Here is an 11,554-nt window from a genome sequence, read left to right as displayed (position 1 = left end):
TGGTACATTGAATAAGCACATGGGCTGTGCCCTCAGATGGCCCGAATGCCAGTCCTGGATCCCTGATTCCAAGAGGGATGACTTTGAACACTTCCCAGGGGCCCCCCTGTGGGCCTCAGTTTTCCCATCTGTAAAATGGAGGTGATAATATCATAGTCCTCAGAGTCACTGTTCTAAGGGTTCAGCGATACCATCCAACGCGAGGCACATCCATTCCCGGCAAGAGAAAGCTGGTTCTGACTCAACACCCCCGGGGCTGGCGTTCGAGACAACCACAAGCCCAGGGTGAATAGGAGGACAGCAGCAAGTGAGCGCAGGCCGGCCTTGAGTGTGCCAACGGCACAGGACACACAGGGGGCCTTTTCTCTGCCAGGGTTTTATATTTTATTGTTTTTGTTGGTTCTATTTTGTTGTTTTCGTGTTTTATGTTTTCATTATGTGGTGTTTTTGTCCACGAGGTCTCTTTTCCAGGAACTTCCCAAAGAACAAAGTATCCTTCTAGGATGTTGCCTGATTTGCTGGAAGGCAACACAGGCTGCCAGCCCTCTCCCTCCAGCTTCCTCCCCCGTTTGGCCTTCAGGGCGAGAGAAATCAGAGCTGTGGCTGACGGGAGAGGGGAGAGGCTGCACCCCCCGCGCTCCAGCCTTCCTTTCCCGAGACCCAGCCCCTGCACTGCTCCAGGAGTCTCCCAAGCCCCCTGGGAGGCGATGCGCTGGCGACAGGGACCCTGTCCCTTCCCCTTGGGCTGGTTCCCAGCCACCCAGACCCATTGCATCCTCACCGCAGGAGCCGCAGGAGCCGCAGGAGAGGCACCTGTGCCCGGAAGCTGGCACTTCCCCACGGGTTTTCCCGGGCCGGCCTGTTCCTTAAGCAGCTTGCCTCCCAGCCTGGCACTCGACCCAAGCAGCGGCGGTTTCTGTTCTCTGTTGCTGTGACCTTGAGTGGCTCACCTGCGTCCTTACTTACTGTCTACCTGTCTCTCCAGCTGCTGCCCCTCCTCCGACCTGCCTGCCCTCAAACTTGCCGGGTCTGTCTGCCCACCCACTCATATCTGCTTCTCAATTTATCCATGTGTGTCTCCAACCCGTGTATTGTATATACGTATCTACTCATGTCTACTCATCCATTTATCAATTTTCCGACCTGCCTAATCACCCATATATTTATATATCAACTTATTTACCTGCCTTCCTACCAAATAACCCCCATTAATAGGCCTACATTCGCATACACCCTCCTGCCTACCTACCTCGTTTGGATACAACCCGAGTTGATTCTATGTATTCATCTACCTCTCTGTTTACTAATCTCTTTTCCTTCCTTTCTCACCTCCTTCCTTCCCTCCTCCTTCCCCATTTATTTGGCACCTGCTAGGAATTATGGTGGCCACCAGAAAGCATAAGATGGAGCACTTACAACCTCATAGGGGAGGACTCTTTGTCCTTTCGGAACTTGAGGCTGCCTCGATCATTCAAATGCAGAACTCCATCCATCCACTCAGACAACCCTGGAGTGGCCTGGAGTCGACTTAACCCTCCCTCCCGGCACCTTGTCCCTGTCCCCTCAGTCCCGGAGGTTGTCACTCTACCTCTGAGCCATCCTGCACCCTCCTTCCCTATCTCTGCATCCTCACTTGCCTTGCTCGAATTCAGGCGCCCCTTGGTTCCTGGCTGGGGGCCACAGCTGCCCAGCCCTCTGCCCTCGTCCCTCCCTCCAGGTGCCAAGGTGCAATCTCTGCCATCGGCTGGACACACAGGCTGACACGTGTCACTGCCCTGCTCAGAAACCCTTCGTGTTGACACGGGCATGGTCAGATTGTGGAGTGTGGGTCTGAAGGGCATCAGGGAAGACGTAGAGAGACCAGGTGCCAGGCAGGTGCTCTCACCCAGGTGAGAGATGGTAGGCCTGGCTGACCCATCCTAAGCTCTGCCCTGACGCGAAGCGGCCTTGGCCATGGGGCTGGGGCTGGGGGCATCAGAGTCAGCTGACTGAGAACAGGAAGGGACCCCCATATGTAGTCTCAGGACAGCTAAGCAGCCAAGGGTGCCTCTTCCTTGACACCAGGTCACGGGAGAATGACACTTCTTAGAATGTCTAACGTTCATATGTCTGTTACTTTAGCTCAATGAAGCAAGGCTCTGTTTCAGATTGACTCTTAGCATTTCTTATTTGTCTGTCTACTTCCCCCTGGGACTTCTAAAAATAACGATTGCTTCAAAATAATCGCCCTACAAAGACAGGCATCATCCTCATTTCACACGTGGGGAAACTGAGGCCCGCAGAAGGGAAGGAAGGGGGCCAAGGTCACACACCTGCTAGTAACAGCCAGCTCTTCAATCTCCCAGCCCAGTGCTCTTTCAGTAAAAATGCATAAGGCATGTAAGTTCTTGTTTCCAAAACTTCATTCGAGTACCACCCTCATCATTTTTGCCTTTTCTGAGTACTGCCTTTAGTTATTTACTTTCAAATCACTCACATTTTTTTTTTTTACTCACCTTTATCTTCAGAGAAAACTTTACATCCTACCAAATAGGAAAAAGTATGCCAGAAACAGCAGGTAGCTATTAAACAGGAAGGCAGAGCAATGTTATTAGATTCTAGCCAGAATAGCTGACCACTGAAGGCTCTGAGGCTAGACGGCTGCTCTCAGTGAAATGGGAACATCTTGCATTAGAAGAGGCGTTGAAGATATATTAGCAGCAAACTGAGACTTTCTCTTCAGGAGGATGGGCGGAGACTTGAAAAGATACTAACTTTCTCACTGCGAGATCCTTAGCACCACATCTGTGGGTCAACCCAGATCATCTGGCTGGAAATGTACCATATTGGGGGTAACATTCTTTTATGTGTAGTTTCTGTTTTCATCCAATGTCTTGGAGTAAAAATGATGGGCGGACCACTCATGATCTCCAGGAATATTTGGGGCAGTTTTGTGTGAGGGTAGAGATGGGAAGGGGAGGGGAGTCCAGGGAGTCTCCCAGCAGAGGCCCTCAGTTTGTCTTGAGGCATTTGTGGGGCTCTGCTACTGGCCCCATCCTGCAGAGGACAGCAGATATTTGCAGCTGCCACCTGTGTGGTTCCATTGCAGCTGTCATCTCAGAATGTCAGAGTGTTGAAGGTCCCCCCAACAGACAACTTGAAACTTTCTGTGCTGGCCACATGTGGTCCACAGTAAGGAACTGAAATTAACATCAGAGGCACTGGAAGCGGTTTAAGGGAGTGTGGGCAAATTAGAGGGTGTTCAGACGTAAGACGTCTCTGACAGCTTGGGGCCATCTTGCAGGGAGAGTTTTCTGCCAGTCCCTTGCTTGCTTCCTTTGCATGCTGGCTTTGATTGGCGGGCTCCCCACGGTGGAGGGAGGCCAGTGATGAGGCTGCCTGCTTCTGAGCTGAGCATCCGACGAGACTGGACGGCATCCTTGGGAAGGCTGAGGGCCCGAGGAAGGGCTGCGGACTCCAGGAGCTGCTGGCCTGGCTGGACTTCCTACACCATGCGTTGCCTGGTTCCACGCCCTGCTGGGTCCTACCTGTCAGAGCCCCAAGGTAAAAGGGCCGAAAATACATCTTCATTTAGAGTGAGGTCTTGGCTGGCCCTGCTGTCTCAGAAAAACAGAGACACCGCTCTGAATTGGGGGGCTGGGGTGGGAAGAGAGGTCTGTGTCCTTCTGGGGCAGGCTGTCGGAAGACGTGAAGCAGTTGTTTATTTCCTTCCACTGGAGGAAAATTCAGGTCAGCCAGGTGCCTGGAATGTGAGAGGGTTTTATCAGCGCTGAAGAGTTCTAGAAGTCAAACTTTCAGGGGGCGTGGCATTAGCTCTCAGCCTGCTGGCCCTGCTCCGCAAACCACAAGGTCCTCTCACTGTCAGGTTCGGTTTTGGGTAAATATTGAGAGGGGCTTACACAGGATGGGACCTCTGCCAGACCCCACCGCATCCAGGGGGGAAGCAGGGAACCCAGAACTGGAGTCAGCCCCGGGTGTAGGGGTTGAGCCCAAGCAGCTGGCGATAACTGGTCACCTGGGCAGACGCTGCCCTGTCCTCAGTTTCCAAATGGTGTTGTTTGAGAAGTGGGGCAGGGGACAGGGGACAGCTGGTGCGAAGAGCATAGCACAGACACATAGCCCCAGCTCTGAAGGCAGCATGGCAGGTTTGACTCCCAGCTGACTGCTGGCCGTGCGTGGTATGCCCTTGTCTAGGACGGTGCCTGGTACACTGTAGCAACCGAATATTATCATAGGAGCCTACTATTATGGGTGTTGCTGTTACTGTGCGGTTAAAAAGGTGAGAACCGTTTTCTCACACTCCCCTGCAATGTCTGGCTTGCTCTGAGCCCAGGGACTGAAGACAGGTTTGCCAGTTCTGCTGGTTGCCGTCATAGGTTGTTGAGGGGCATGTTTGAGGGGGGAGAGAGAGGTCAGAGGTCACTTTGGCCCATCTGCAATTGATTTCCTCAATTCCAGATGAGGAAATCCAGGCTTGGAAAGGGGAAATGACTTTCTCAAAGTCTCATGCCCTGGGCAGAGCAGGGACCAGGACCTCTGCGAAGAAAGGGAGGGACTGTTGCCACCTGGGGGTGTGGTGAGGGGCACCCCGGCTTACCAAGGCTGGCTTTCCATTCAGTGAAGGTCCTGAGGGAGTCTCTCTGCCTCCCAAGGGCTTGCATCAGGGGAGTGAAGGGCTCAGCTAGCTCGTCTGGGGGCCAAGTGTCCTGCCCCGGTGGTTTGCAACGTTTGAGGTTGGCTGAGCTGTAGAAAAACAGAGGGCCACCCAGGGAGCGGGGCATGAGCTTCCCCAGGTCCCCTGGGTTCCTGCCCTAAAACCCTCCCCAGAAGCAGGGCTGGCCATTGTGAGGAGCTGGCTAAAAAAGAGACCTCCTGGAGGACCTAGAGGTGTTGGGTGTCACAGGGATACTTCTGGGAAAGCACGTGGTGGACACAGTAGCTGCTAGCTTGCTCCCCCGCTTGGGCCAAGCCCAGTGGTGCAGAGTGAAAGTGAAAGGGAAAAAGAGCGGCGGGGGCGGGGTGGGGCGGGAGAGGTGGGATGGCCAGGGGACGGCTGCCCCAGGCTCACTGGGGCCTCAAGAGCTGCGGAGGGAGAGGCCACCGGCGGCGCGCAGGAGCCCGAGGAACAGCAGTAGGTAACCAAAGTGCCCTTTGCAGCCCCTAAAGTCAGGCTGGGAATCAAGGCTCAGAGACTGGCAGCTATTTGCCCTAGGTCACACAGCAAGGCTGGGAGGAGAGGGAAAGGAATGTGCACAATGTAGATCTGGGAAACTTCTCGTTTCCAGCATTCCTGGAACGACTCCACGCAGGACCCACGAGCCGGGAACTGGGAGCTCGGCTTGCTGCGCCCAGAGCGCCGGGGCTAGGGGGCGGAGGCGGCGGGGAAAGCCGGCGGGAGCGTCTGCGGAGAGGCTGGGGCAGTCTGGGACGCGGCCAGGAGCGCGCGGAGCCGGCGCACTCCCGGGGCCAGCCCTTGGCAGACGCCGCGCGCGCGCTGGATTTGGCAGAGGTGTGCAGCGGCGCCAGGAGGGGAACACGGGACCTTCCTGTACGGGGGACCTGGGACCACGGCCGCCCTTCTCTGAGCCTCAGTTTCTCTGTTGGGTCATATTCTCGCTGCGACTCTGGAGTCTGGGTACTGGGCTCTCCAGGTGGGGTCCCTGCGCGAGACTGGAGGAATCCTCACCTCTCTTTGGCCATCGTGGGTTGGGGGTGGGTCCTCTGGACAGGACTGTCCTTGATCTGGCATCTCTACCTGGCTTTGGGGTCGTGAGCCACGCCCTCTAAGGAGAGACACTAAAGGGCCCCTAAAGTGTGTGGGGGGGGTGTCTCCCTGGGGTTCAAGACAGAATAGGAGCCACCATGCCTAGCTTTGTCTGGAATTCTTAAAGCCTGCAATCCCCCTGAGTCCCATAGCCCCTCTTTCCACCCCAGGTGACACGGGAGGGGTGGCACAGCCTAAGAGTCCACAGTTCCCCACCCCCAGTCATAGCCAGGAGTTCCTAAATTTGGCAGGAAGTATTTCATCTAGGCTACCCATAACAAAGGAAAAAAATAAACAAATACTCCTCCCCAATCAGATTAAGGAAATTGGTGCTTCCTCCAATTGAGCTGGGTGGAGCCAAAGGGTGGTGGGAAGAGGACCCCATGAATCATCACCTGCCAAACCCCAGGCTGTCTTAGGCGAGGACCTGGTCTCCAAGGGTCTCAGAATGTGAGGTGAAAGGTCCTCAGAAATGACGGAGCCAGGAGGTCTCTGGCTTCCTGCACGTTGGGCTGAGCCGGGAGACGGGCCAATGTACAGCTTTCCAGGCCCCACCCCCAGGCTCCATTAACAAGGGCTGGGGCAGGGCTCGGAACCTACAGGGTAAATCACCTCTCTGTCCCAGGTGACTCCGGTGTTAGTGCTCCAAAGTCCCTGCAAGGCACTAAGGCTTTGAGAGGCTGATGGAGTCTAATCCCTTCACTCTGTGTGTGTGTGTTACAAAACCTCCATGGAAACTGAGTCCCAGAGAGGTTTTGTGGTTTGGTTTGGTTTTGCCCGAGGCCACATAGCAAGCAGCTGGCAGAGTCAGGCTGGAACCTGGGTCTCCGGAGAGCTCAGTCCAGCGTCTGGGGGAGAGCGGGTGTGAGCCTCCGCACGTGCAGGGCAGGTCCTGGGTGGTCACAGGGAGACCTGTCTGTCTGGTGGCTGCGGCTTGGTTTCATGTTTGAGACCTCAGCACCTGGTACCTTGTGAAGAGTAGAGTCAGGAAATGAACACAAGGATGCTCTCCCATGGCCCTGGGTCCGTCCCGGGCAATCAGAGAAGTCACCAGAGGGAGGGGGGAAGCTTCTCTCCTTGGGCTTCAGACTGGTCTTCAGTCACCTCGACTGACAAGTGACTTCCCGTCTCTGAGGCTCCTCTGTAAAATGGGTAAAAGATGAGAGCTGTCTTCCTGATTACCACCCACAGAAGCATTTTGGAAGAAAATGCACACCTCGGGAGTGGTTATTAGAGATTCCAAAGGGATTGTTTAGAAGGATCTGAGAGGCAATCGTGGGCAGAAGGGGTGTTTCCAAAGGCTGGGACACAAGGGACTGGTGGTCCAAGGACAGTTCATAAAGAAGCATTAGTTGACACTGGTTCTCATGGGGAAGACATGGATACTTTGGAGATTCTTTCAGTCCTTCTTTCCTTAAGGAGAAAAATCTCTGGTTTTGTAGGTAGGCATCTTTAACAGTGCTCTAAGCTTGCTAATCTTTCTTTTTAACAAGCAGTAGGGAAGTTGGCACTATTTTGGTAACATTGTTTTTGTTTTCAATGGTAAGTGATACTGTTCAGGTTTTTCCCACGGGGGAAAAAGTTTTCTTTTTGTAAAATCATGGTAAAATATATATAACATCAATGTTACCATTTTAACCCCTTTCAAGAGTAAACTCAGTGGGATTAAGGGCCATTGAAAATGCTGGGCAACCACCACCACCGTCCTTCTCCACGACTCTTTCGTCATCCCAGATTGAAACTTTATACTTGTTAAGCAATAACTCCCCCGTTATCCCCTCCTCCCAGCCCCTAGAAACTTCTATTCTACTTTCTGTCTCTATAGACTTACCTATTCTGCATATTTCATATAAGTGGAATCATACATAGAACAGGTGGTGTGCAGAGATGGCAAAAAAAAATCATAAAAGTAGCAGATGAGTAAGTTTGGGAGACTCTGGATTCGAGGAAAGATCTGGAAGCTGTTGTCAAGTCTAGGCTGAGGGTCTGAGGACTACTAGATCAAGGGCTTGGTAGCAGAGGGCAGCTAAGAGACTTTAGGAAGGAAAAATTAAGAATTGAGGAAGTGTCCAATCTGGTTGTGGGGTTTCCAGCTGCAGAGAACGGGAAGGGTTGCAGAAATGGAGGGTCTGGAAGGTTGGGGGGAGGATGCAGAATTGTTGACTTCCTTGTGTTAAGAGGTGATGTCATCTTGGCAAGTGGAAACCCACACTACCTTGGAAGTAAAGCCTATCTTATTTCTCAGAGTCACTACAGGGCAAGTGTGTGGTGGTGGTGGGGACATGAGGGGATTGTGTGTGTGTACACACATGCGCTCATTGAAAAATGCAGATTCCTGGGCCCAGCTCTAGCCTCCCCGAATAGAGCCACTGGGCGGGGGGCGGGGGGGGGGAGCTGCTGTGCGTTTAACCTCCAGGTCATGCTCATTCACACCACCTGTTGACTGCTGGACTCTGGTCAGATCCTGGCAGCCAGGGCCGGCTCATGGCTCGTGGCGGGGTCCCTAGCACCCAGCAGAGGGCTGGCACTATGTTAAATTGAGCTGGAGGGGTTGGGGCTGGAGCTTGGGGCCTGTTTTTGCTAACTGCAGTCACAAAATCCTCATCTCCCTCCACCGCCCAACCCCAGCACTTGGGTCAGGTTCTCTTCCAGGAAAAACTTGTTGGATTCCTTTCCAGGTCATTGACTGTGGCTAGGAGTGTCGGGGCACGCAGGGGGAAGGGACGCCGGAGCCCGAGAGGCCGGGCAAGCCCGCCTTCAATCCGGACAAGGGCTGCAGCCCTTACAGCTTGTCTTTTCCCTTCTTGTCCTGGGAACCCCCAGGCCCCTCACCCCCCATAACTTGGCCATTTTACCGGCACACGCACAAACTAGAGTCGTCTCATTTGAGTTGCATGATTTCCCAAGTTGCTATGAGGTGGATGTCCTCAGTCGAGGTCCAGAGAAGGTAGGTGGCTTGCCTGAGTTTCAGAGGTGGCCTCTATGGTATCTTTTGTGGGGTTCTGTGTGACTTCTAGGCCCCTCTTAGAGAAAAACAGACCCGAGTGGTCTTAGGTCAGATTCCCTGGAAACCCAACTAGGAGGTGGAGATTTGCACACAGGAGGTTTACTGGGGGGTGTTCAGAGAGAAAAGGGAAGAAAGCAGGATTGGGTAGAGGTAAGAGTTGGGGTGCAATGCAGTCACGACAGCGGTCTCCGACAATCCCACAGGGAAGCTGGGATGGACTTCGGGGTTGTCCCAAAGCGAGTCAAGGAGACCAGACCTTCACACCACACATGGGCCAGTCATTGGATATGGGCTACCCCAGGGAAAGGGTAGGACTCTGGGCTGTTCCCAGGGAGGCTGAGCTGCCAGCTCTGGGCCACTAGCCCCCCAGCAGCTGGAGGAAGGGCTGGCTGTCCTAGAGGGGCTGATCTGGGCAGCGCATTGCAGCATCCGCTACGCAAGTCTAAACTGTCAGATCAGAGGTGGAGGAAGGGACCTAAACTGTTACCTGGGGTTGTGTATGGGTTTTTCTTTCAAAGACTCTATTTTTTTAGAACATTTTTAAGTTCACAGAAAAAATTGAGCCAAAGGAACAGAGATTCCCGATCTACTTCCTGCCCCCACACGTGCGCAGACACCCCCACTGTCAGCGACCCCCAGCAGAATGACGCATCTGTCACGATTGATGAACCTACACTGCCGCACCGTTATTACGCACCGTCCATGGTTTATGTTAGGGTCCACTCCTGCTGTTGTGTATTCTATGGGTTTGGACAAGCGTATAATGTCACGTATCCACCTTTAGAGTGTCACATCGAATAGTTTCACTGCCTTAAAGCGTCTGTGCTCTGCCTGTTCCTCCCTCCCTGTCTCCCCGCTAACCTCGGGCAACCACTGACCTTTTAATTGTCTCCCTGCTTTCGCCTTTGCCAGATTCATAGTCGGAATCATACAGCGCGTCGCCTCCTCAGGTGCCTCATTTCACTGAGTGGAGTCGTGTTTTTAGACTGTATTCTGTGCGGCCCCTTTCGGGGAAGACAGGTTCTGGGCCCCTCGATCCCATTGAACCTAACAGCTCTATCTTTACCTGTTCAGGGATTTGGGATCCTTGTGAAATGTTATTGGAAAGCCACTGCTCTTGTATGATCCTCTTATTTAACAGATGAGGGCCCTGGGGACCAGAGAGGGGAGTGGGCTTGCCCAGGGTCACACAGCCTGTCAGAAGCAGAGCAAGTGCCCAGATGTCAGGACTCATGACTGCTGGAGTTGGTCCCGTCCCACCAGGCTGCTGGGGACTTGTGGGGTTGGAGACTGCAAGGCTGGGCCCGTCCTTCTTCCTTTGCCCCACCTCCAACTGCGGAGACGCTCCATGGCCAGAGATTGGAGCCAGTCTTGCTTCACACCGAGCTTTCCTGCTCTGAGGTCTCCTTGTCCTGCCACTGGCTGGTTGGCTCAAGCCTGGAAGGGCTGGGAGCTGGGATGAAAATGCCAAGATCCTTGAGGATGCTGGAACCACGGAGGGCAACACTTCCATCCCACAGCTCCCAGTTTATCTCGTGATGCCCTCTCCATCTGAGCTTCACTGGAGCTGGGAAAGCACGCCCAGCACCCAGGTGCTGCGACTCCAGTGCCACCTGCTCCTTCCCTTTGTGGCACTGGCCCATTTAGGTGCTCAGGGAACTGTGTGTCTCAGTTCCACTGCAGGACAGAATTTAATCCTGCCTCTCGCTGCCCCAATCACCCACCCATCCCGAGCCACCATCTTTCCAGAGCAGGAAGGGACCTCAGAGGGCCTCCTAGCCAAGGTTGCAAACCCAAGTGCCCGAGAGGCCATAATTGTGAAATGTGGCCTGGCAGAAGGCAATAGGGCCTCTGGCAACTATTAATTGTGTACTCTAAATAGAGACATTGTAATGGCAACTAAAACACACACACACACATACACATACACACACACTTATATTGATTGGCTAGGGAAACAAAACAACTAGGCCTATAGGCCTGATTCAATCTTCGGTTTTGAAACCCTGCTTAAAGCCAGCCCCTGTGGCACAGATGAAGAGCCTGCAGTTCAGAGTGGGATTCCAGAGCCAACCAATAGCAAGCAGTATGTCCAGACCTGTGCTGACATGAAGCTTGTCTGGCCCCCTGGCCTTGATTACACGTATGCTCATGCACACACACATCTTTCCGTCTCCCTGCCTTGGGGAGAAATGACTGGAACCTCCAGCTGCCTTCCAGGGCCGTAAGTCCCTCTGCATTGCTACATGCCTTAGTTTGCACTCTGTTGTGACTTCTTCAAGCCCTTCTGGGAAGTGAAAGTCTTGAGTGAGACCATTAGTTCCTCTAAGTCCTCTCTGTCTCATCCTCCTGGGTCACCCACACTGGGCAAGCAAGTGGCAGGCCAGAGGGCTGGGGGCTTCCTCCTCTGCAGATGGCTCCCACCTCCCCATCCATCCCCACGTCCGGCATGTTCTCATCTCCTCCCCAGGACCGTGGGCTCTTGGGCACGATCGACCCATCCCCCGACAGCCTGTGGGGTGTCAAGGGCACACATTTGTCCCTTTAGAGCATCTATAGATGCCAGGCTCTGTGCAGAACCTGTTGGTGAGCTGCAGAGATACCTACCCCAACTCACCTCTTTCCTTTTGCTTTTGTCTTTGGTTTTTCTTTTAAACTTCAGGACCTTAAACCATGGGTAATGGCCCGCTCAGTTAATAGTGCACTATGGTCTTTGGAGCACAAGAGGCATCTGTCCTCATTAATTAATTTCCCTGTCTCCCTTCCTCTGTCACCCTCTGGGC

At 53.7% G+C, this 11,554-nt stretch overlaps 1 protein-coding gene across 1 annotated transcript in view; it reads left to right on the top strand.

Annotated features, from left to right (window-relative positions):
* Positions 1–3,455: 3,455 nt before the first annotated feature.
* Positions 3,456–11,554, top strand: part of CIITA (class II major histocompatibility complex transactivator) — a 38,825-nt gene continuing 30,726 nt past the window's right edge. The window contains exon 1 of the mRNA XM_069486135.1: positions 3,456–3,543. Within this exon, the coding sequence (XP_069342236.1) occupies positions 3,492–3,543 (52 nt within the window). The 5' untranslated portion in view covers positions 3,456–3,491. The remainder of the gene's footprint in view (positions 3,544–11,554) is intronic.

This window comes from Eulemur rufifrons, chromosome 14 (genome assembly GCF_041146395.1).
Source record: "Eulemur rufifrons isolate Redbay chromosome 14, OSU_ERuf_1, whole genome shotgun sequence".
In the NCBI taxonomy this organism is placed as follows: Eukaryota; Metazoa; Chordata; class Mammalia; order Primates; family Lemuridae; genus Eulemur; species Eulemur rufifrons.
This window is presented reverse-complemented; position numbering and strand designations above follow the sequence as displayed.